The 26264-nt window shown below is 49.5% G+C and overlaps 1 protein-coding gene across 6 annotated transcripts in view; it reads right to left on the bottom strand.

The window, feature by feature from the left end:
• PPFIBP2 (PPFIA binding protein 2) overlaps positions 1-26264 on the bottom strand; it is a 129874-nt gene that overhangs the window by 61872 nt on the left and 41738 nt on the right. For 5 of the 6 annotated variants that reach the window (XM_059708781.1, XM_059708785.1, XM_059708786.1 and 2 more), the window contains one exon: positions 25940-26154. In XM_059708781.1, the coding sequence (XP_059564764.1) occupies positions 25940-26154 (215 nt within the window). Of the gene's footprint in view, positions 1-12443; positions 12826-25939; positions 26155-26264 lie in introns of those variants that run through there. The other variant, XM_059708787.1, reaches the window with a different exon arrangement.

Here is a 26264-nt window from a genome sequence, read left to right as displayed (position 1 = left end):
GACTAGTATTTAAGGATATAATTATAGCCTACGTTTTCTCAGAGTCTTACAAGAAGAGAGAGAAAAATAATTCTCAACAGCAGGTCAAAGGCTCCTCTGTCAGAGAACTGACATGTTGGTGATGTTCAGGGGGTGGGGAGAATAGAAAAGGACCCCAGTACCCATGTGAAGCTCTGCATGTCCAACCCAGCGCCAAAGTCGGCATATGCACGGGGCCACCCAGCATGGACAGCTGCCACTTCTCCAGCAGGAGGTGAAGGAGAGAAGGCCAAAGGGAAAATTCCTGCAAGACTCCAGCAAGTCAGGGCGCCAACCGTGCCTCAGTCCAAAGGGGTGCAGCAGGTTCTTCATCACAACAAAAGGTCAACCCATACACTCACCCAGAGGCAGCTATTTTTACGAGGTGGAAAAAAATGGAAGAGTAAGAAAGATGATTTCAATCGTAGATTCAGTTAATATACAACATGCATGCCATAGAATCTATAGCACATGCTAGACTAGAAGTAGACACAAAAAGTCCAAACCCACCCTAGCAGTCAATGGAAAAAGGGAAGCGTGATGAATAAAAAGAGGCACAGAGCAGTGCAATCAAGTCAAAGTAACTGCCTGGGAGAAGCACAACTATTCCTGAGGAAGGGAGGAACTCCTCTTATTTTCACAGAGATTGTGAAATGGGAAAAACAACATCCATGATAATATCTTCACAGTAAACCAAGTCCAGAACTCACGCTTTCCTGTGATGTCCTCTAAATAGGTTAGGGGTTAATATGGGCCAAAGGCCAAAGCAAGTCTATGGAGACCGATACAATGTGGTCCAAGCACAGTGCTATAAACATATAGCAAGTATGTAGGTACTGTTCACATGTGCCAGGCACTGTTGAGAGCACCTGACATACATGAACTCATTTACTTCTTTCCACAACCCCATGAGATGGGTATTGTTTTTATTCCCATTTTACAGGTAAAGCAACTGAGGCACAAGTGTATGAACAAGGCACATCCCTTCTCAGCCAGCCACATTGGCCCAGATCACAGTGATGCTCATGGCAGAAAGGTCCCTCCCCCAAATCACTGTTCTAGCATCTTCCTCTCATACAGTCTACCCAAGTCACTGCTGTTCCCTAGCAAGCTTTTGAAAGCTATTAAACACCAGTGAACCCGAGATAATGTTCCAGATAGAAGAGGCTTTTGGTGAAAAAAGAGCCATGTCTTCATAATCTAGATGAGACTGACATCTCAACAAAACTGCCATCAACAGCAGAGCGCAGACCAGAATAAAATGCCACCTCCACTTGAAGAAAAACCTGGAAAGCATCTGAGAACAGCGCCAAGAAGATTGTCTCAGAATCATCTTGTTGAATGCTACCAGCCATCAGTCAAAGTGAGGATTTGAGTTGAGGTACATAAATGTATAACTCTTTGTTCCAGTAATTGGGCAACAAGTTCAATCATTTCCTGTTGTCATTTTTGGATTGCAAAACAGATATGTTATCAAGGCATAAAAGGCCACGTGGTAATGTAAATGCCATTCCAATGATTCAGAAATGTGTTTCAAAAGACATGGTTGGAACACAGCTCTGTTTTGCCCTACTTTAAGAAGAACTTGCTTTGTCAGAGGGTATACATGATTTCTTAATTCTATCAGTGGAACTGCAGTAGTAGAATTCTTGGATCAATACTGAGACCATACATCTGGGTCCCTGAGTGATCCTAGGTTTGGGAGTCTCTGAAAAGTCTTGTCCATATTCTCTGTTGGGTAAGTCAGTGATAGAGTGGTTGCCCAGCTCCATGTATGAAGTCAGGTTAAGAGGAGCAAGGCAGCTATCCACAGATGAGAGAAAGTCAAATTGAATTCAGAAGAAAGCTACATGCTAAATTTCCATTCTTTCCCACTCTGAGATGGCAAGTGTATTTAAAGGAGAATTTCTTCCCTGTTCAATGCTCATTCCATTGATGAATATAAATAATAAAAAGGTCATTTTCATTCAACCAATGATGGCAGCCCCTAGGCTAGACCTGTCCATTGGACAATGAATGTACTAAACTGTGTTACTCATCTATTCGATCAAATTTTCTCTTCTGTTTTGATGGTTATGTCTACAAATATGACAGAGGGAAAATGAATCTTCTCATCAAAACTTCCCACGGTCAGAGCTTCTGATTATATAATCCAATTACATATGGATATTGTGAGGGACTAAGAGATCTGTAAAGAGATTGAGAGACACATTTCCATGTCCTTTTGCATTTCGGCTGAAGAAATGCCACAGCGCAACATGCTTCCTCTCTTGTATCACAGAACTGAATCAGGACGGGGAGTTCTCTTTATATGTAGATTGTCAATACCTCAGAAACTTTAGTCAACATTACTGAAGCTAAAATACCTTTGCCTCTATCAAAGCTTTGTTCTCAAGAGGCTGGGCAAAATCTTTTTATTTTTTAAATATACTTTATTGATTTTAGAGAGAGAGGAAGGGAGGTGGAGAGGGAGAGAGAAACATCGATTGGCTGCCTCCTGCACATCCCCCACTGGGGACCAAGCCCACAACCAGGGTATGTGCTCTGACTGGGAATCAAACTGGTGACTTTTTGGTGGATGCAACAGACAATCAACTAAGCCACACCAGCCAGGGCAAGGCTGGAAAAAATCTTGAATGCAAGGAATTCAGCCTCTAAAACCCAGATCTGTTGGAGGCAAATGTAAAACATAGCCAAGAGTTATCAGATCAAAGTCTTCCCCAGGCCTTATAAGTGATGTTGCTGAGACTCCTCAGGAACAGAGACAACACAGTGCCTCAAGGCTTACAGATTATGGGTCTGTTTCTAGAAGACCCAACATGCTATCACTGCTAAGGCTGGGCAGGCCTAATACACAGCTTCAGCAGTCCACAGAGTAAGGTGGGGAATCTATATATTCTTTTAATCCTCACCGGAGGATATTTTTCCTACTTATTTTCAGAAACTGTGAAAGGGAGGTAGGAAGTGGGGGAGAGAGAGGGAGAGACACATTGATTGGTTGCTTCCCACATGCGCCTAGATTGGGGTTGGGGATTGGACCCAAAACCCAGGTATGTGCCCTTGACTGGGAATCGAACCTGTGACCCTTTGGTGCTTGGGTTGCTGCTCCAATCACTGAGCAATACCGGCCAAGACAGGTGGGGCTATTTTTTAAGCCATGTCTAAGTAGAGAAAGAGGCTGCAGATTGCTGTAGCAGCTGCACAGGGTGTTCTTTGGTTGGGGGTCAGGGAGTTGATGATAGCTAATCAGCCTCGGTGACTGGAGAGCAATGAGAGGATGGAGAGTAGACTGACCAATAAGGTTCCAGCATGGGCAGAGTCTCTACATAAAGGGCAATTCGGACTATATAAGGTCACTAGCCTAATCTCAACTGAGTCCTGCCCCCACCTCTCCCATGGGTAAGTGTAAAAGGAGTTTATTCTTAGAAAGTTCCTCCTGTACCGAGAGCTGGATGCTAGCAGACTCAAGAAATAAAGTATGTTTCCATATCTTGAGAAACACTGCATTTTAATTAGAGATGATGTTATTAGAGGATGTCTAAGGCCTCCCAAAAGAAACCTTATCATTAGTTGCAGAGAAGCTCAGACTAGTCAATGTCACCTGTGCTAAAGAAGAGGGATGGAGAAGACCAATGCAGACAGCATTCTTCTGAACACTTCTTTAGTGAAACCTATCTGTCCAGAATAGGCTGGGATCATTACCTTGACTGTGACCACCTGACAGAATTGAGGGCTGTCATCTCTTTAGAGACAATCCTCACCTCCCAGCCACCTGATCCAAGCTTGGCTGGTTGGAATCTTCCCTCTGAATTTTTAAACATGGGAACAGAAAACGGTAGTGAGCGGTGCCAGAAGGTTCTGAGGTTATCGGTAACCATGTCCCCTCCATGTGGAGGCAGCTGGTTTGCAGAAGGAGTCAGCTATGAAGTCATCATGCAGAAAAACAAATGAAAGTCAAGAAAAGATAGAGGATGGTGGCATTATCATCCCTGGTTCACACTGTCTAAAGGCAGAGATATGGCCCTACCCTTCCTGTTAGTCCCTTCTTGGCCTGTACTGGTCCAAGCAGAGTTTCTGTTACTTGCAACCAAAAGTCCAGACTAATGCATTGATCTCAAAGGGAGGCTGATCTGAAATTTACTCCTTTGGAAACAGACATACAAAAAAGGATTCCTACTATTGGGACATAAATTACAAAGGAATTCTGCCCACTGTTGCCTAATTTGCTTGAACTGGCAATTTTGAAGATGGCATTGAGCCAACTGTAGTTAAAACCAGGATTATCATCAAGGGCCAAAGGGGATCTACTTTGTGGCACAGGGTGTGTCTGTGTGGGATGTACTGGGATAAAAAAGGCACCCAGTCTCCTTTGTGTGTGGAATGGATGGCTTCCTATCCACCACCTGTTGGCCTCCATTCTTATTTCCCACATAGAACAAGACATGGAAATGACAAAGTAAAGACAGGGAATGATACAAGATGCAACAGGCCCCTCGGCATCAACTGGGGGTTGGGGGAACTGGAGAAGTCGGGGGTTAAGCCTTCTCTGCAGAACAAGGGCAGCAAGAAATTGCTCTAACCATGTGTAACTCAGGAAGGTCACCTCATCTCAGATGCCCCATCCTTCAAATAGAGAACATTATACCTCACAGAGCGACATAGAGGTTCCGTTAGATCATTACACACAAAAACTCGTGGGAATGAAAGTGCAGCGCGCTCTTTACAGCAGGATGCTCTAATATTTCCTCTGTGTAACATAAACAGTTTCAGAACGATTGTGGAAATACGGAAATCATTAAATTGCCTTTGTTTGAGCCAAAAAGACCAAAGTAGAGTTAGAAACAGTTCATCCCTTGTGCTGACAGTTTTAATTAGCTCTTTTTGTGCAAGAGGACAAAACAAGGCAACGTTTCTGATCAGGATGCCTAGGACTTATCTGTAAAAGTCTGCACAAACAACCCAAGGGGACAACAACCAAAATGCTTTCGGGCTGGAGAAGACAAAAGGCGGCCTGAGTGACAGCGCAGCACCACCGCTGGCTGAGAGCACTGGAACTGTGCCTGTGGCGCAAGCAGCTGAGGACTGAGTGCGTGTTCACTGTCCCTGACCAGATGCCTGTGCTTTGAGTCATACCTACAATGGCCACATTTTTCCCCTCTTTACAAGAATTTTACAACACACTCTAAGTACTACGTGCTACATGCATGTTTAGAATGAGCACAGTGAGACTACCAATAGCTAGTAAGGAACCATCGTAAAACTGGAATTACTATTTGTTACAATCCAGAAGTCAGGTCAAATTTAGGTTAAACATGCTTTCCAGCCAAATTGCCCAGGGCAGCCTCCTCCGAGGCATCGCCCTTGGGCCCGCATGGCTGGTCAGATTCCACGACACTTGCTTGCTCCTGACCTGGCTCCTCCACGGCAGCTTGGCCAAGGGAGAGCCATGTCAGGTCTCTGCAGAGTTCTGGGTGGGATGCCATGGCTGGGGGCCATCTGATCCCCAGCAGCAGGACTCTGTCACAGGCTGGCTGGCCTCTGCCAGGAGAGCATGCCCTGCATGAATGCTCTGTACGCTCTTGCTCTCAGGGATGCTGGGCGAGGGCAATGCTGCAGCATTCCTTGACGGACAGGTCCCGGAGATCGGAGACGTGCTACCAGCACTGTACTTCGCTGACTCTGGGCAAAGAGCTGGCTCAAGAGCGGTCAAGTGGGGCAGACAAGGGTTCACATGAGGGTGTCATCTGGTATGTAAGGTGCAGTGCGGGGGATATCCAAAGCAGTCAGCTCCCCAGTGTGGCAGCTCTCAACATCTGTGTCGTCATTCAGAGCCACAGCTGCTTCTCAGCGCTTCAGCCATGGGATCCTCAAAAATATACCTGCTCTCCTTTTTTTCTGATATCAAAGCCTACAGTCTTCATCAGGTGAAGACTCACTTCCCTTAATGCTTCTAATAAGCTATAGATTCCAGTTCCCTCAGGATCCTGGCCTCACTATGTATGCTGTCCCAACCAGTCAGATCATTTTAAATTACATGATGCCTCCTTGCCCAAAAATACGCTGAGATTTGGGACCTGGATAAGAAGGGATGGTTTTCCCTTCTTTAGTCACTAAATACATAGATGGCATGTGTTTTTAGCTGAATGAGGAAACAACAACAAAAATATGCAGTATTTCAGACTGTCTGTTCAAAGGGATCTAATCAAATTCAGAAAACCAATTTCAAGTAAGCCACAATTGCTGGGCACAGGGGACATGTCCAACGCACTATTCACATTTGGGAACTTGAAAAATGTACACCTTAAAAATAAGGGAACCAAAAAAAAATAAAAAGAATGAGAATAAGTGGGTCATCGCAGCTACAGTCAATTCCCATTAAATGGCTCAGGTTACCCATCACCAAGGGAACCAGGCACTATGAGTGTAGACAGGTGCCTGTAAATAGGAAAACCTCCCCTGGACACTCTGGTTAAGGACTTAAGAGCCATCTAGCAGTTGTTACAAAACCAACGGTTCCCAGACCAGTTCCATTTTTTCTAGGTGAAGAATAATAAAGCCAATGTACTATCTTTGACATAGTCTTAAAAGTTTCTTCCAAATATAGTGTGAATGATGTGCAATCAGATCTTTAGCCACCAGGAGTCCAACAAGAGACATCTTATTCTGACCTTGACCTTCTTATGCCCTTTGCCTCTTGGTTTCAATTATATATAAACTAGTGGCCCAGTGCATGGATTCGTGCACACTGAAAGGAAATTAATTTGAAGAAATATTTCAATATCACTATTCACCTTTTCTCTATAACAGAAGAGTCAACCAAATTCACGATCGACAATGACAGATAGAAACACACATGTGTGATTGGCGCCAGCAAGAGTCTTACATGTATTGTGCATGTGTGAGTCAACTTAGCCTTTTATAGATATAGAATAAACTTGCTTAATTAGACCTGCTTTCTGATTTAGCTAAACTTTTTCCAGCCCAATGAAGCACCCCAACTTCTCTCTCAGGTAATTGTCAGCAACACAGCAGTAAATATCAACACAAAGCAGATTATTATTGTAGATCACGCAGGGAGAACAAAGGGTAAGATATTTAAACTGCAGCAGTGTTTGACTATATTCTGTACAGTGAGAAAACCTGAAGTCATTTTCAAAGTCCACCATTTCTTATTTCTTTTCAGTTGGATCAAGTTCCTAAACTTTCTAAATCTCCGTTTTCCGGGTAATGAAAAGAAAATAGGAATTAACCGAGTCTCCTATCTACCTACTCACATTCATGGAAAAGCAAAGCACAGTTCATAAAGCAAATTAAATAGCTTGGTTAGACCAATGTTCACATAATCGTGTTTTATTCATTTATTTATTGAATGGCTCCAATATTCCTGAACACCTACAAGGCACCACACTCAGTGATCAACAAATGCTTTCATCCCTGCCATCAAAAAGCTCTGTAGTCTTTCGGGCGATGTGGCAAGAACTGCCCTAGAGATGTACCTAAGCCAGCAGCAGTGGCAGAAGGGAGGGATGAGTCAATTACACCTTCCAAGGCCCGGAGAGGCTTTAAGTGGGATTGCCACTTGAATGATCAAGACTTAAAAAGCACAAAGTGACTTTCCCAGGAGAATGGGAGAACAGCTTCTTTAGAGTCTTCCCAATACTGATAGGCTATCCAGGAAGCTACAACTAACACATTCGGGTTTCCAGAACTAACACTGAAAATAAAGGATGCCTTGAGGATAGTCTGTCTAAAAGCTCTCCAACCAAGGAGTTGGTGTGATGCACATGGAGGCTCCTAACTGGTCATCCTGGGAGGGGATCTGGAGTGAGAGTAATGCACTTATTTATCAAAATCTTTTCCAAGTCATAGCCTTGGATAAGCTTAGTTCTTGCTAAAGACTCTTGATCATGGGTGGATGCACTAGGCTGTAGGAGAAGTGGCATCTGTAAGTGAGCTGGTTATTTGAGGAAGGGATGGTAGTAAAGCCAGGTGGAGAGAAACAACAGGAGGCTCTTTGAGTGGTGCTCTTTCCTCATCTCACCAACTCCAATAGACACACTGACTCACTATTATTAACAACATGTCTGGAGACAGAGGGCAGCATCAGGGGCTGGGGTTGGGGTGGAGGTTGTGCTATGACTGTTTTAGCTCTCCTGAGGCATTAGAAGTAAACTGTCCAGTGCCTCTGGGACTGCCTGGACCTTCTATCCCTGGAAAAATGAGCCCTGCTTGGAGCTGCTTTTAGAGGCTCTTTCATGACTATGGAGGTTGGAGCCACTCGTCTCAAAGCAGGGCAGGTGTGAGCTGCTGGTGAGTCAGTCAGGAATGGAACAGCTGAGGGGCAGAGGACCCTCCCTATACTTGTGGCAGGAGATTACGTTGACCTGGACTGTCTGTTGGGGAAGGAGCTGGAGGACCAGCTCTGGTCAGCTTCCACTCAGCAGCCAGAGCCCAGCTGGCCAGAGCCAACAGCCCTGTGGTTTCTCAGAGGGCCAGGTCGCAGCTGCCTTGTGTAGGTTCTCAGCATGCTTTGGTCTGAGACCTTTACCTGGAATGTGAAAAGGGGCTGAGAACTGAAGAAATGAATGGCCTAAGCTGCACGGCTAGGAGAGAACCAAACTGGTCCCATCGGTTCCTCTTTCAATTCCCCCCGCCTGGTAACGGGCAGCAGCAGTTAACTTTCATTGCATGTTTCCTATATTCATCGCACTATGCTAAACATTTTACATACAGTGTCTTACTTGAGCCTCACAAAACCTGTATGTGGCAGGCACTTATCTTCCTTATGCTATAGATGAAGAAATCCCAACTACCTAAGATGATATCCCTGACGAGTGTGGCAAAACCAAAATTCCATCCAGGCCTTTCTTAAAACTGCATTTATTTTGTTAATTTGTTAATCCTCACCCAAGGATATTTTTACTTTGATTTTTACAGAGCATGGAAGGGAGGGGGAGAGACATAGAGAGAGACACATCGCTGTGAGAAAGACACATCGATTGGTTGCCTCCCACACACACCCCAACCAGAGCTGGGATTGAATCTGCAACCGAGGCATGTGCCTTTGACCAGAATCAGACCTGGGACCCTTCAGCCCACAGGCCAATACTCTATCCACTGAGCCAAACCAGCTAGGGCAAAATTGCATAGTCTTTATTTTATTTTATTTTTTTTAATATATTTTATTGATTTTTTACAGAGAGGAAGGGAGAGAGATAGAGAGTTAGAACATCGATGAGAGAGAAACATCGATCAGCTGCCTCCTGCACACCTCCTACTGGGGATGTGCCCGCAACCCAGGTACATGCCCTTGACCGGAATCGAACCTGGGACCTTTCAGTCCGCAAGCCGACGCTCTATCCACTGAGCCAAACCGGTTTCGGCCATAGTCTTTATTTTAATGGTGCACAGTATCCACCCCCCACTCCAAGGCCACTGAACAATGTTTCTTTCCTGAGCAAATACCTCCCCTCTAGGCTCTGTGCCTCCCTGACCACAGGCATCTCCCTCATGGCCCCAACATTCAAACACTCTGTCTTGCTCCCAGGCACTGCCCTCCTGGTCTGGTCAAAGGGCAAGGGCTGCTAGACTGCTCACCAGGTCACACCTCATCCAGGCACCTCTTCTTCTAGAGCCACCCCCTCAGCATGGGAAAATGAAGGAGCCAGTGTTTCCACCTTCAAAACTCTGGGCTAAGAGAAACCTGCTCTCCAAGCCGCCTTGGCTTGAGGAGGGGTGGGTGAGCTGGGCAGGCAGGAAGGACTGAAGACCCACCTCGTGGAGGCATCCACTACGGGGATGAGGTCAGCAAGGGGCTGAGGGAAAGGGGGGGTCTTGAGGGAGTTGGATGAAGAGAAGGAGGGCATTGGGGACAAGCTGGAAAAGGGAGGGAGGATACTTGGGAGCCCACCAGAGTGGATGCAAAACGATGAAACTAAAAAGGTAAGTGAAGGCTGGGCTGTAAAAGGTCTCAAAGGCCAGGCCAGCAGAGGAGCCTGGGCTCTGGGTTCCGGACTGAGGGCAAGTGCTTGGGCCCCAGGAAGAAAAGGGGGATTTTAAAAAGGAGAATCTTGGCAGTAGGTTCTAAGGTGGAGAAAACAAAAGAGACTCTGATGATACTGCCTATTAGATATGTCCAACACATGGAGGCAGAGCTCACAGCCTGGTCTCAGGACAGCAAGGGCATTCTTAGGGGACACCCCATCCAGAATCAGTCCTTCCACAGACAGACCGTCTCCTCAAGGTGCAGCGTCACATCTGCCCAGGGGGTGTGACAGGGCGCCAACCATCCCAGGCCCATGATAGCTGGAAGACCTCCTGGTTAAAAAGCCTCATTTTGGGCTTAGGAAAATAAAGGCTACGTGATGGGAAATGAACTTCTTATCTACCTATTCCCCAACCCCACCCAGGATCTCCCAAATGAGGCTTTTTAAATGCTTAAGACCAGGGGTCCTCAAACTTTTTAAAGAGGGGGCCAGTTCACTGTCCCTCAGACCGTTGGAGAGCAGGACTATAGTTTAAAAAAAGAAAACTATGAACAAATTCCTATGCACACTGCACATATCTTATTTTGAAGTAAAAAAACAAAACGGGAACAAATACAATATTTGTATTTGCATGTGCCCCGCGGGCCGTAGTTTGAGGGCCCCTGCTTAAGACGATGGACACAAACCTTTGCCAGGACGTCTCTTCAGCATGCTCTCTGGTGCCTGCAACGCCCCCGTCGCAAAGCCGAGCAGGGACTGAGCACAACAGGATTTCTGCTGGGTTCTAAACCAATAATTTTCTAAATATTTGGCAGAAGGGATGAGGAAGGAGAACCGGATGGGGAGGCAATGAACAGGGTTCAAGATCAGGCTGCACCACCACTAATAGCTGTAACACTCCTAGCCATGAGGTCCGGCCTCTGGGGCTTGGTTAAATGAGGGGTTTGTGCTGGTTGATAACGGCAGGCCCAGGGGCTCTCTAATTTCATTCATCTGCCTCCCTTTTCGCAACACTGCTTACCATACACCGCATCACAGCTAGAGTCATTTTCTTAAAATACAAACTGGGTCCCCCAGTGTATCCCATGTCACATCTCTGCGACAAGTCCCTTTACACAAACCGCCCGGCCACAGCCCTCACGGCGGCCTGCGCTGTCCTGTGTGATCTGTATCTGCCGGCCTCTCCCCACGGTCACCGAGCTCAGCCACACTGGCTTTCTCGCACCCGAGAAACCCGCCTGACTCTCTCTTGCCTTCTGACATTTGCACATGCTATGCCCTTTGCATGGAATGTTCTTCGTCCTGTTTTTCACCTGACTCACTCCTACTTCTCTCTCAGGTTTCAGTGAGTGTTACTTCCTTAAAGAGGACTCCCTGAAGGCTCCTGCTCCATCTCCAGTAGCCCTCCTGGGCCTCCTGCTCCTCCTCACCACACTGATCAATTAGCAATTGGGGTCTGTTGACAGAGACTGCTTACCCTCCCTCTCCTGCACTAGAGGAAGATCCCCCAGGGCAGACACTGGTTCTACTTTGCTCACCCCTGGACTCCCAGTACCCGGACCTCAAATATTTGCTAAGTGAGCGATGCGGAGGGGGCACGCAAAAGCCAACAGGCACAGCGTTTGGGCGTTTGGGTCGGGGCCTTCTGAGCTGGTTACTTCCCGTCCCTCCGGCTCCTCCCCAGTTATAAGATCAGATCTCTTATCTGTCAGCTGCTTCTGCCCTTCCTGCCTCTGCAAAACATTCCGCCTCAGCGTGAAAATACACGGACACCCTCTCAGCCAGTTATAAGGGGTCACAAACGAGGGAAGAGCCTGAGTTCTGGGAGTACAGGTGCTCTCCAGCACCCAGTGTTCATTCATTCCTCGCTGGCACTGCTCGCTCGCGCTCATCCCCTCAACAAAGGGCAAGAACAACGGGCAGCCCGACCCTGGGGCTCCAGAGCATTCAGCGGAGGACTCCCCAGGGAGCCCGCCTCCGGAAACACCCCGCTTTCCCTGACAGCTCACTCCTCTCCACGCTGGATAACATCGGGGCTGAGGGAAGCTTAACAACCTCCCAATTCAGTGCATTCTAAGGCAGCAGCCTCCAGTCGGTGCCTTCAAACCAAAAAGCAAAAGCGGTGGACACCTCTTCTGGGCACGGTGTTTGGAGCTTCCGACCGTGTGTGAGTGCCAAGGTTCAAGCAGCTAACTTTCCTCACTCCATTCTGGCCTTTGGGACAGAGGCACATTCACCAGAATGTCAGAGGAGAAACAGAGACAGCTGGCTGCTTCTCCCTGGTGTCTATAATTAGATTCTCATGAAGAACTTGGCCACACAGAGCTTTGCAGGATACATCCCTTCCCCCTCAACACACAACCCCCCCCCCCCCCGCCCAAAGGGTCTCTCCCCTCACTCATCTCCACGGAGACCCACACAAAGCAGCCATTCACTTACCCTCTTCAGCCACGCAAAGTGCTTGTACACATCAATGTCCCCATCCATGCTGGGCACCCATGTCAGCAGTTGGACTCCTTGGTTGAAAAACCCTTTTTCTGGCCAGAGACCAAGTTTTCTCCTCCTTCTTGTCTCTGCCCCTCCCCCTCGGGAACGTCAAGCTGTGTTCAAGTTTCCCCACATCCCTGGCCTGCGTCCGCCAGCCTTTGCCTAAACAGTTTCAGATACACAAGGGCTCAGCCCAGGCCGGGCTGCTCCAGATCCTCCCCCGCCGCCCCCACAGACGCACGCGGGCACCGGCGCGGAGATGCAGAGCCCGCGGAGCGCTCAAACCTAACACAAAGGTAGGGGGAGAGACAGACCGTACAGGAGTTACACACACACACACACACACACACACACAGGGAAACATTCTTTTGGTGATAATACCAGAGCCTGCCAGAGGGAAACAGTCCTGAAGAAAATTCCTCGTCTGGCTTCCCCTCTCTGCAGTGGCTGGAACTCATTATGGAGAGACCCTGATTTCCTGTCTCGGCCGCTCTCTGCCTTTACCCGCAGGCTCCCAGCTGCTCTGGGTTTATTTGGGGCCCGGGAGAAGACTATAAATAAGCACTGCGCTTGGAGGAGCTGCTGGTTCCCACACACAGCTGACCCCCACCCCGAAGCCCACGCCTGCCCCTCGTCCTGGCTGTGCCCCGAGGAAAGCCTATCGTTTCCAAAAAAGAGCAGATTCAGAACCAGCTCCCGTCTGGGTTCCCGGCCCTGCTGGGTGTCCGCTGCCGTTGGCACTGGTGACACTGGCCCCTGGAGACCAGCTGCTGTAACCTCAGAGCCCTCTGCCGCTTGGGGGAGTTGGGCTCCTGGCTTCTGCCAGCCACCGCTGGGCTCCCTGGGGTCAAGTTCTGAACCAGGTTGGGGTGGGGGATGGGGGGGGTGGTACAGCTTCTGTCAAGTCCCAGGCCTGCCTCACTGGTCGGTGCCAGTGACTTGCCTCCTCACAGGCCAGGGTGGGAGGAAGGGTAGGGCCCAGGCATGTGAGTCCAGGAGAGGAGAGGAGAGCTCTGGGTAGGAGCCTGGGAAGGAAGGCCAGCCGCCCTGGCAGACAGGGAGCTTCGTCTGTTTTCCTATTGGCAGGTCACATGCTGGCTTTCCAGGGGCCTCTCCACACTCCCCAGACGCTGCCCCCACCACACACTGGTCTCCTTGGAGAGCTCCCCTCCAACAGCTTTCCTCCCTGCCCAGCCCTTGACATGCAACCTCTGCCTATGACTGGTTATGAAAGCGATCTTTGATGTGGGGGCAGCGGGAACTGCGGTTACATGAAAGGGCTCTGAGCTCTGCTGTGCAAATGACTTGCAGAAGGGCATCTTGTGACTGCAGGGGCCTCTGGCGCCCTGCGAGTCACCGGGACTCCCAGCCTGAGGAGAAGGCTTTTCTGGGTGTCAAGGTGCCCCTCAGAGCAGCATCAACATTCACCAGGGCCCGAAAGCAGGGCCTGGGGATGAAGCAGAAATGTATCCTGCAGCCTGATCCCTGAGGCTAGCTCAGCCCACAGATCACAGGGAGGCAGGGGAGCTCTGGCCAGCAGCTGGCACGAAGGGAGGAGTACATTCCTGCAGACACACCCTGAGCCGAGGCCAGAAAGGAAAAGCAGGCTCTGCTGCCCATGCACTGGCTCTCCTCCCTTCTAACCTCTGGCCCAGTTCCAGAGCTCAGCCTGCGCCCCACCCAGGCGAGGTTCCCTGCCCAAAACTGTGATAGGATGTGTTAATGAAGACCATCTCTAAGGCTGCAGGGGTAGGCAGGCCTTCTTTTTTAAAAATATATATATTTTTTTATTTCAGAGAGGAAGGGAGAGGGAGAGAGAGAGAGAGAGAGAAACATCAATGATGAGAGAGAATCACTGATTGGCGGCCTCCTGTATGCTCCACTCTGGGGATCAAGCCTGCAACCTGGCACGTGGCCAGACCAGGAATGGAACCGAGGCCTCCTGGTTCATAGGTTGATGCTCAACTGCTGAGCAACACCGGCCGTGTTAGGCAGGCCTTCTTAACTTTTTTTCTGTCTTAAAGCCTAAGAAAGTCAAACGAAGACCTCACACATTTGCCCAGCATCCAAGGCAAATGAAACTGACTTCCTGCCTGGGAAAATAAGGAATGACACATGGTATGTGGTACAGGTGTTTCTGGGGCTCCGGGGAGGGAGAGGTCTAGGAGTTGATTTGGGGGCGAGACAGAGCGGCGGGGCACAGTCCCAGCCCCTGGCCCCTTGGAGGGAGGCTTGGCGTTCCTCATAGGTTTTGGTATGAGAGGAGGAAAGGGGACGGAGGAAAGAGGTGATCGTGGCAACAACTCCCACCTGCCCCACAGCTGACAGTTTATATATCTGCCCTCTTTACCGGACTGAGGACATGTGTCTGAGCCCTGATTCGCTGCTCTAACTTCCATGCCTAGCACAATTCTTGTTACATGGTAAGAACGAACACGGGTTTTTGGGTTTTTTTTGAATGAAAGAATGAGGCTCAAATGGTAAGACTGGCAAGAAAAGACTAAAGTTCTACTTGGAGAAAACAAGTCTCAAGGTCTGCTGTTCCAGACTAAAGATGCTCGACTCAAAGAGGCCAGTTTCATCTATTAGCTCAACTCCGGTGTGATGAACTGGCTGTGGGGAGGAGACTGGGAAAGGAGCAGTGGGAGGGTGGGGCAGAGGGAGGGATCCAGACAAGTTGCAGCTAAATTCCTGATGTATTTTTTTGGTATCCTCAAGGAGAAATTCTTACCTCAGCTCCCTATTTTTAAAAAACACCAAAGTACATTTTATTTCTTTGTAATTCAACTCAAAAATCCACAAAATAACATTCCAAAAGAGCTAGGCGCAGGGCATGTGTGTGTGTGGCTGGCGGCTGGGATGTGGTGGATGCAGGAGCAGCAGGCTCCTTTGCACACACTATCCCCCAGGTGGCAGCTGGCCCAGATGTGACCCCATCATTGTGCCAACGAGTCAAGCCCTGGTCTCCCCACCTCACTCAGAAGGCCACCTCCCCCCCCCCCCCCCCCGACCCTAGGCACCTCACAGTGGTTCATAGAGGGGCTTTGGGGATCAGATAGGCTACTAGTATTTGTATGTATAAATCATTATGTCTCTGAAAGTAAAGTTTTCATCAGAAAATGATCCATGACTCCCAAAAGATTTGAAGCCTGGGCTTTACTTGGCCGATGTGGTTACTCAGAAAGGTTTAGGCTGCCCCTATGAAGGAGGGGTGGGGTTTCTGCTTCCATTGCGCTGCCTCTTCGAGGTCGAGTCTCAGTCCCTGGACCCATCTTCTAAGAGAGAAATTCTGGGAACCACACAGGCACATAAATAGGGGTCATTGCAGTGAGCCTGACAGCCCTCAGTCCTTCCCCAAAGCAATTCACTCACTGGCATGGACTCCACTCACTATTGCCTGAAACATGAGGCACCAACTGACAGAAACCAGCAGGAGCCTGGGTACCACTCATGGAGCTTCCCCTCCTCCTCACCTCAGGGCCTAGAGGGCACCCCAGGACAGCCACCTACCTAGCTGGAATCCCAGGTATGTGTGGGAATGAGTGGGGGTGGGGTTTGTGAGGTTTTGCTCCTCCTGCTGGCTGCCAGGAGTCAGCAGCATCTAATCAGGCAGAACGTGGACTGAAAGGGATCTTGTGGGTCACCGGCCATTCTGCCGACCTAGCACCTGAATCCTGAGCTCCAGCTCAGCCCTGAGCCTTGTCCTCTGGGCCCTGGTGACAGGGGCCAGGACGCAGGTAAGTCTCTCAGCAGGTGTGCTGCGCAGTGAGCCTGCCGTGCCGAAACAGAGAGGGGAGGAGAGGAGGTTGACAGGGACGAGTTCAGGACCCTGCTCCGTTGGGCTGACAGTCAAGCCCTGCTTGTAAAATAGCATCCTGGCCGCTGCAGCCCAAGGTCCCCAGAGTGCACAGCACGTGGGTCAGGACAAGGGTCGGCACAGTTTCCCTGTAAAGAGCCAGATGGCAAATGTGTTGGACTTTGTGGGCCATATGGTCTCTGTCACACTCAACTGCCAATTGCAGTGCAAAAGCAGCCACAGACAACACGTAGTAAGCCAATGAGCATGGCTGTGTCCCAGTAACATTTTATTCATGGCCCTGAAAATGGAATTTTATATCATTTTTACATCACCATATATTCTCCTTGGGATTTCTCTCAATCACCCAAACATGTAAAAATCATTCTTAGCTCATGGTGTGTAAGGACGAGGCAGCGGGCCGAAGGCAGGCCATAGACTGCAGACCCCTGGGCCAGGACAGTGCTTCCCGCCTGCCATGAACCGCCTGGGCCGGAGGGAGTTCTTGTAAGAGTTCGGATTCTAACCCAGTAGGTTGAGACCGTGCATCACTAACAAGCTCTTAGGTGCTGCGCACACTGCTGGTCTCAGGATCTTAGCTGAGTAGGAAAACCTTTCCAAGTTCCTGGAATCACAGGGTACCGAGGAGTTTGCCTGGAAGCAGGAATTCCCCGGAGCCCGCCCACCCGCCTGCCTGCCAGCGGCGCCTGAGAGGGCAGAAGACCCTGAGGTGTGTGACTCTGGCTGGCCTTCTTGCGGGGCTGAGTGTCTACATGCTCAGACCTCAAGTTATGCTAACCTGGCAACATCCCCCACCAGGCCCCTGGGGTCTGAAGCAGGAAATCGCGTGGGGAAGGATTTATTTGCTCTTTCACCAGTGTTTGCACATTCTTGGTCATTTATAAACATTGGTTCTTAGGGGCTGAAATAGTCTCCTCGAGTCAGGCCTGAAAGGAGCCAGATCTCTAGAATTTAGTAGGGTAGAAATTACTTTGCGGGAGAAGGGGGTGAGGGGGGAGGGCTGGGGAGGGGGGAGGGGGAGCCAAAGTTCACAAAAAATAAAACTGCTAAATTAGCAGTGGCCAAAGGCCCCCCACCTGGGGTGCTGTGCCAGGAAAAGTGTATTCAAAATCCCCCCCAATATTAGAGGCTGCTCCGGGGCAAGGTCTGGCAGCTGTGGGGTCAGGAAGTGCCTCCTGAAAGGAGAGAGCCAGCCTAATAGTGCCCCAGCAAGAGGCACTGAAATTAAGAGGTGTGAACAGGCCTTGTTGCCCTTGACAATGGAAGGTCAGGTCTAAGCTCCCAGGACCAGCCCTCAGCCCTCAGCTCTCCTGTGTCCTCTCCCCAACCACAAACAGCGGGGGCCTCCCAGGCCTGTCCTTTGTCCAAGGAAAATGGGAAAGAACTGCCTTTGCCAGCTGACCCAGGTGCAGTGTCCACCAGCTTCACGAATGAGGTGCCATCTTTCCAATCGGGGGGGGGAAAAAAAAAAAAAAAAAAAAGGTGTTTTTCTTGCACCAAGTCCATCCATACCTTCTTCCTTGGGATTTACACTTTCCAGAATTTGTCCCTGACTCCCATCTAGTGGCTCCTTCCAGTACTGCACAGGCACGAAGAACCCCACCCACAGGCATACCAGCCCCACCCAGAGCTCCCATTCCTTGGGAGCCAAGCACTGAGGAAAGAAAGAGCTGACACTTAGACTTTCTGAGCTCTCACTCAAGTCCACACCTGTCATAGGTGGAGGGCAAGAAACACAGACTGGAAATGGGCTCACCATAGGCTCTGCTTTTTTTTTATTCTTGAAAAATAAGCACCAAATTTCCCCTTCTCTCTTTTAAGATAAAAAGGGTTTCCTATGAAACTTTTGACTAAATTTGCAAAATAAAAATGTTCAATATGCATATATCCTGGCCCATCTTTTGTCCCAGGCCCTGGGTGGAGAAGGAGATACAGAGACAAATGAGAAACCCAAGCTCACAGCTCATGATTAAAACAACAGCCTTTCCTTCCCACCTGTTTTGCAACTCTCTCTGGCTTTTCAATATGGTAAACAGATTTGCTCCTTTGGCCAGAAGGAAAGGTTGCGAGATGAGTCTGGCAGGACCGCCTGGGCTTTGTGTGCGGAGCTGGGAGCTGCAGAAGCTGCCATCTGTGACAAGGTGGTGGAACTGATGAGGGCGGGGGCCATGGGTCCTACTGGGCCTAGGTCTTCTTTGTTTTTCGAAAGATTAGTTATGAAGGTAACTAAAGGTACCTGAACCGACCAGTAGGATGTCAGAGGTGAGCACACATCCTAGATGGGGCCTCACTTCCCCGGACCGGCCAGGCCCAGCAGAGGCTGCCCACTCAGGACATCCTTTCCACTCTTCCCGAGATGCCGGCTCCGCTGAGCCCTGACACTGCGCAGCTCCCTAACCTGTTTTCACCCAGGAAACCGAAGGTCTAAATGCAGGAAGGCAAAGCTGGTGCCTACGGGAAGCCGCTCAATAGAGCCTCTCAACACTGCAGGGCTGGATGCTTGGCCCGTTCCGTTCCTGCAGACAGATTGCCAAACCAGCTGTCCTTACTACCGAGGAAACTGAGTCCCACAGGAGGGACAAGGAGGCTGGCCCAAAGCCACATAAGCAAAGTGGCAGAATACTGGCCTTTTAACGCTTTCCTCACCTGGTTTAGTTTGCTTCCACCTGCCCAAGCACAGTGACCAGGACACCTGCAACCTCGCAGGGGAAAGGCTGGGTTCCCTCTGGGCCACACCTGCTCCATGTACCTCAGAGAGGCCGGGGCGGGGGACAGAGTACAGTCCCTCTGGAGGTTCTCTGCCAACCTTTCTCCCTCCCCTTGGAGCCTGGGCTCTGCCCTGATTTGCCCTCGCTCCTGCTGCTGCTGGGTTTGCCTGCCTTTCCCCACGCTTCATCTCTGTCACCTGAAGCCGCGGGTCTTCACCGAGGACCCCCCAGACCCACATCAAATGCCATTAGACAGCAGGACAGACTGGTGCCTGCGGGAGATGGGAAGTGTATGTTACAGCTATTGGAGAAGCACCCAGAGTGGCTCCATCTGGAAACTTTACTGGCTCTGGAATCTCTTGGGCATCTCCCAGGACCTAGGTCACTAGTTACCACTGTGCACGGGCTGGGTCCACCACCCCCTCACCAGAGAGGTGTCCCCAGCCCTGCAGGGCCCACTGGAAGCTGCCTGACTGTAGCCCCTGTGTGAGCTCAACCACCCATGCTGGCCCTGGATCCACCCACCCAGCCTCCCCCCAGCCACGCCAAGCAGATGTGGAAGAACAGTGACACTCCTTCCAGAGTCAAGGTAAAGCCAGATTCCTGGGGGTGGTCATAGCGGAACTGGCCCCTTCTTGCCTATGGCACATGTCAGTGTCTCTGACAAGCACCGCTCTCCTTTCTCAGCTTCAGGACTGCCTGGTGGGGCTCAGAGGCTCCTGACCAGAAATGGCCATATTCCCCCTCGGGCACCATCGCACACCTCACCGCAGGCCTAGGAGGTGGCTGCAGGGAGGGGAAGGAGGCTGCCCCTTTCTGGAACTCGGCTCTGTTCCCATCACAGCAGAGAAGCCTCAGCTTTCCGGCCTGGGCCTCAGCTTCCTCCTCTGTGCCCCTCTATGACCCTGAGGGTCACTGTGGTGCCGCACCACAGCACAGGGCGGCCTCCTATGCTTCTCTGCAGGCCGCGCCCAGCTCTCTCGGACTGCAGGAAACTCCTTACACTACAGCCTAACACGGAGCTTCCTGGTGCTCTCCCAGCTCTCCCGGACAGACCCAGAATTCAGAAAGAGATACTGCTCCTAGAACAAGCGAATCCGGGCCCTGTGTTGCTTTCCTCACAGAAGCCCCAGAGGATGTTCCCAGCTCAGAGAGCCCGTCACGTACCTTCCAGGCCAGAAGCCTGCCTTTCCTCCTCCTATTGGCTGTGAGGAAGGGAGGGCCCTGTTTCAGGTCCCAAAGCTCTGGAAACTCACTCAGAGCCCAGGAACACTGAGTCCTGGGCAGGTCTGCTCCCCTTGGTCTTTAGGATGAGTCCAACTTTCTTATAATTAGCTCCCCAGAGAGTACTTGCAACTGCCAACCACTCTGTGTCCAGCCCTGCCAACCCAACATGCAGTAGAAGAGGCCCCCCCGCCCCCCGCCCCCATACAGATGGTGGTCCAGGGCTAGTCTGTCTGCTGTTTATTTCATTCTAACCACCAACCACTGCCTCTTCAGCAGCCCCGTTTTCCTTGGGTACTACATATGCCAATACCTGTGCCTGAGGACCCACGATCCCTGATGTATAGCAACAAGAGGAAACCACATTTCCTACCATTTCATCTTTCTCCTCTGGCCACAGCTGATTGGCTCTTGGGTGGAAACCTGACCCAAGGGGAGCTAATCCAAAAAGCCTTTAATTTCAGTTTTTGTTTGTATGTTGTTGTTTTTTTGCAGTTAACATTTCTTTGTAGGCCCGGGGGACTTAGCTCAAAAATTATGAGCTAAGCCAATCTGATTCTCTCCTTCAGGAATTTGAGTTCACACACACTCACGGGGAGAAAACATAAAAAGAACTTGTCAGTCAACAAGAATAAAATCAAACCTTAAGGACGTGCGGCAGTTGCTCTGCGCTGTCTTCCTAAGGGCCATTCATTTCCCCCACTTCATCCTGGTTCCTTCCTGACAGAGGCCACCCCCACTCTGGTGGATGAAAGTACCAATACTGTTTCCCAGCTTTCCTTGCAGCTAGGGTATGCACATGTGAAAAATGCTGACCACTGGGACCACAGAGAAGTCTGCAGGAGGGTTTCAGAGGACTTCCCTGCCTAATTAGAGAAAAATTAAAAAAGACATGTCCTACCTCTGAACATGGCTGTGTCTGTGTGAGGCTGATTTGCCTGGTGCTGCAGTAGCCATCCAGCAACTGCCAGGGGACACGTCTGAGGGAAACCAACACCCCGAAGACCGTGAGGCAGAAAGATGGGAAGAGCCAGAGCCCTTGAGGTCATTACAGAGCCACTGATTTAACCCTGGGACCACCCTCCTCCCATCCTCTGGACATATTAGTGACATGTCAACCCCCTTATTGTCTATGGCACTCTATTGGAGAAAGAATCCAATGACAGAGAAGTCACGAGGCAGAGCGGGACCATGCCAGGCCAATGTAGCACGAAGCCGTCACTGAGGCTGTCTAACGAGAATATTGCAAACATTCCAGGGGGGCACAGATATCGTGGATGAAAAGGGACAAGGCTGCCTGCCTGATCCCTCAGGCTGCCTTACTAGTTCCAATTCCAGTTCTAAGCCACATGCGATTTATTTTTTAAATGATTCAAGTGAGTCTCTGGTTTGAGGCAGTGCTTCTCCAACTTTAATGTCCGTAAGAATCACCTGGCGATGGTTCAGTGGGTCTAGGGTAGGGGGTCCATATTCTGCACTTTTTTTCTTACAAGCTACCAGGGGATGCCAAAGCTTCTGGTCCACAGACCACACCTGAGTAGCAAGGGCTTCTAACTAAAAGTGCCAATCTAAAAAGTTCCAGTGGCCATAGCCAGTTTGGCTCAGTGGATAGAGCGTCAGCCTGCGGACTGAAAGGTCCCAGGTTTGATACCTTGGTTGCGGGCACATCCCCAGCTGGGGGTGTGCGGGGGGCAGCTGATCGATGTGTCTCTCTCATTGATGTTTCTAACTATCTATCCCTCTTCTTTCCTCTCTGCAAAAATTAATAAAATATATTTTAAAAAATAAGAAGTTCCAGTGGATCTGTAATACTATAAAAAAGAAAAAAAGAAAAAAGTACCAGTGATTCATGGATTTAGATGTTATTTCCATACAGATAAGACCACTATGGAATGTGAGTGCACCCGGATTGTAAAAGGACTCTAGGTCTGCAAGACCTAAAATACAGACAGGCTGTCTCTGTGCAAAATCAAAACATTAACATCCAGCCCTGGTCTTATGGAATGTTTATATGAACTTTTGACCCCTGAAAAGTATACTATTCATAGGTTGTTGATGGCCATAATTACTCTAAAAGATTTATGAATGCAACAATTTTTAGGAAAATCGCCCCAAAGGGAAGGCATTTCTCCAACCATTGTAAATAACCCCAAAAGAGATCTACAAATCTGAACACTAGCTGTTTTTGCAATAAAGCCTGCAAAAACCAATAACTCTATCAACTGCCTTTGAATTAAAAAAAAAAAGATTTTTTTTAAGCTTTTTGGGTAAATTACAGACGTTAGATCCATATGTCACACGACACACTAAAAAACACTGCAGATGAATTAGAGTGAACCGTAAGCTAATCATCAAACCATAAACCTACTGGAGGAAGATAAAGGTATTACTTGACCCGAGTGTGGGAAAGGCCTTTCTAAAGATAAAAAGGAAACCAGAAAACCCAAACAGGAAAGACTGATAGAGTTTACTATGACAATCCTTTTAAATTCCATGTCTCAAAAAGCCCCATAAAGGACATTTGAAAGCAACATTAGGAAAAGAAATGCTGCAAATAAAGCAAAGGGCCAATCACAGAGGTCACTTAAATACTTAAGAAAAGCACCAAAATTCTAATAGAAAAAAAAAAAAGCATAGAATATGAGAAGACCAGGGTAGGGCACACACACTCAGGGACTCAAAGTGATCTCTAGGGTGTGTCCAAAGAAAATATTGGGACTATTTTTTAGCCTGTGCTTTAAAAATCTCTACTTTGGGAACTGTTTTATAATTTACATACATAAGGATGTTACTGCTTAGGTGAATATGAATATATGGAGAATGAAACTTTTTTCAGATGGGGTAAGATCAACAGTTTGGGAAACCATTCAGAACAACAAATACTAAACTAATGAAAAAAAATGCTTAACTTTCCTACTAAACAAAGCAATGCAACAATGATAAAAGGAAAGCATATTCCCTATGAAATTAGTAAAGTTGTGTGTGTGTTTTTTTAATTTTAGGTATTATTATTGATCAGGATGCACAAAAGCCCCACTAATGAAAATATAAATGAGCACAATCTTTCTAAAAAGTGGTTTGGAAAAATGTGTCAAAGATATTAATACCTTAGGATTAGAGCAGCCAGATTTAGCAAGCTGCATGGGACATACTTATTAAAGACTAGAGGCCCGGTGCACAAAAATTTGTGCACTCGGGGGTGGGGGGGGAGGGGTCCCTCAGCCGAGCCTGTGCACTCTCCCAGTCTGGGACCCCTTGGGGGATGACCACCTGCTGGCTTAGGCCTGCTCCTCGGGGGGATTGGGCCTAAGCTGGCAATCAGACATCCCTCTGGCAGCCCGGCAGCCCTCGGGGGATGTCCACTTGCCAGCGGGGAGCAGACCTAAGCTGCAGTCAGACATCCTTAGCGCTGCTGAGGAGGCAGGAAAGGCTCCCACCACCACCGCTGTACTGGCAGCCATCAGCCTGGCTTGTGGCTGAGCAGAGCTCCTCCCATGTGAGAGCACCTGACCACTAGAGGGCAGCTCCTGCATTGAGCATCTGCCCCCTGGTGGTCAGTGTGTGTCATAGTGACCAGTCATTCCCAGTCTTTCTGCTGTTAGGGTCAGTTTGCATATTACCCTTTTACTATATAGGATAGAGGCCTGGTGCATGGGTGGGGGCCGGCTGGTTTGCCCTGAAGGGTGTCCCGGATGAGGGTGGGGGTCCCCACTTGGGTGCCTGGCCAGCCTGGGTGAGGGACTGATGGCTGTTTGCAGCTGGTCACACCCCCTTCAGGGTGGGGGTCCCCACTGGGGTGCCTGGCCAGCCTGGATGAGGGGCTGAGAGCCATTTTCAGGCTGCCCACACCCCCTTTAGGGTGGGGGTCCCCACTGGGGTGCCTGGCCAGTCTGGGTGAGGGGCTGAAGGCTATTTTCAGGCTGGCCAAGCCAGCAAAGGAAGCTCCCAGCCTCTCCTGTTTTTCTTTTTTTTTTTATTCTGGGATTTATTTACCTTCTATAATTGAAACTTTGTTGCCGCTCCTGAGGAGCAGGTTTTCAAACCTAACCTATAACAAGCCCACGTGAAACCCAACCAGCAACCTTCTCCACTGTCCTCTCCAAGCAGTGTCTGGCTGTATTAGTTTCCTATTGCTGTAGTAATAAATTACCACAAACCACGTGGCTTATAGCAACACACATGTATTATCTTACAGTTCTGGGAGCCAGAAGTCTGAAATGGGTCTCACTGGGCTAAAATCAAGGTGTTGGTAGGGCAAAGTTCTCTCCGGAGGCTTTAGGGGAGAGTCCACTTTCCCAGCTCCTAGCAGCTGCCTACATTCCTTGGCTCCAGGCCCCCTTTCCATCATTAAAACCAACAGATGATGTGTTGAGTCCTCGAATCACATCACCCTGACACTGACTCTGCATCCTCCTTCCACTTATGACTCCGGTGTTTATGTTGGGCCCACTTGGATAATCCAGGCTACCTGCCCTATTTAAAACTCAGCTGATTAGCAACCTCAATTACACCTGCTACCTTCTGCTTTGCCATGTAATATCCCATATTCACAGGTTCTGGCAATGAGTATGTAGACATCTTTGGGAGGTCATCATTCTCCCCACCACACTGGCATAGATATATTCAGAATACCAGGCAGACAGCCTATATACTGAAAATACTGAATAACACATATATTGTTCAGTGTTCTGAGGAAGGCATGGGGATGAGACTACTGACAGAGGCCTCTTGAACAGAAAGCAGGCTAGGACTCCTGGGATGTAACCTGTAACAAACGGTATGGCCTCTAGACCAGGGCGTCTCAACTTCCTGGGTCTGTGATTTCCAACATCAAGTCCCCCCTCCTAATTCAGTGTTCCTGTTCCTGCCTTCCTCACTCTATGCATACTTTCCAATTTTGATTCAAGTTTGCAGAACTACAGCTTTAGAAGAAGACTGCATCCTGGCTTTCATCCTCCAGTTCAGCTTAGGTAATCAAGTGCTTCCTCAGCTCCCCAGGTTCCTCCCTCCAGCCCTGGAATAACTGCATTCCAGGTCAATCCCTCAGTGGGCTCACTCCTCACCTGACCCATTTCCAGATGTGACTAGTGTCTTAATGCTGACCAACTGGTCTCCACAGGGAGGCAGACAAGTAACCAAAGCCACATACTCATCAGCTTCGGTTACTCATCTGCTGCCCTTGGAGACTAGCAGGTGTGCGGGCTTGATCCAGAAAGAGCAGGAGGAGGAGAGTAAGGAAGCCTGCATTTACTCCAGGGACAAGAAGCATTTCTAGGGTAAGAAGGTCTGAGGAGTAGGGGCAGCAGTAAAGGAATGAAGGAGGTGACAAGATTCTAGTCTTTTGTAAGGAACAAGGAGTGGGGGATCCAGCTGGGAATAGACCCCCTAATTCAGTAAGTGGTCCATGTAATCCTGGGGAGGAACCTTCCATGTTTGTTGTTCTCTGGCCTGGATTCCCTTTCTCAGATGAGGAGCGGGAGTGCATGGGCAGGCTGACTGTGGTGCTTTAGTCATTTGGCTAGGTTCTACCCTCCTCCTGGGCAGGACCACCCTGTGGGGGTTGACTGAAGCTGGATTGGAAGCAAGGAAAGACTGGAAGGTGGACAGATGAAGTAACATCCCCAGGCGGTGGTGGCATTCCTTGGACTCTGTGATGATGTCCCCCAGTGGTTCCCCAAACAGGCTCTGGGCCTACTCACCAAGCTCTCCTCGAACCACTCCTTTATGTAGGCGGCTGTGGGGCCCGGGATCTGGCTCAGGAGCGCCGCTCTCTCCTGAGGACGCTCCAGCGTCTGCAGGGCCAGCCTCAGGTCCTCCACGAGATGGAGCACTGGTAAGGGGCTCAAGTAGGAGGCCGGGGAGGCCAGTCCAGGCTCGCAGGTACCGTCACCAGTATCTGCACCCGTTTTCGTGCCTAAAACAAGAGAGGCGGGAACCCTGGTAAGAAGGGCGGACGCCTTGGGCAGGGAACTTGTAAAGAGGGAAGGGAGTGGAAGGAGAGGGGGAAGGGCAGAAAAGAGCCCA

The sequence above is a fragment of the Myotis daubentonii genome, chromosome 9, assembly GCF_963259705.1.
Source record: "Myotis daubentonii chromosome 9, mMyoDau2.1, whole genome shotgun sequence".
Classification (NCBI taxonomy): domain Eukaryota; kingdom Metazoa; phylum Chordata; class Mammalia; order Chiroptera; family Vespertilionidae; genus Myotis; species Myotis daubentonii.
This window is presented reverse-complemented; position numbering and strand designations above follow the sequence as displayed.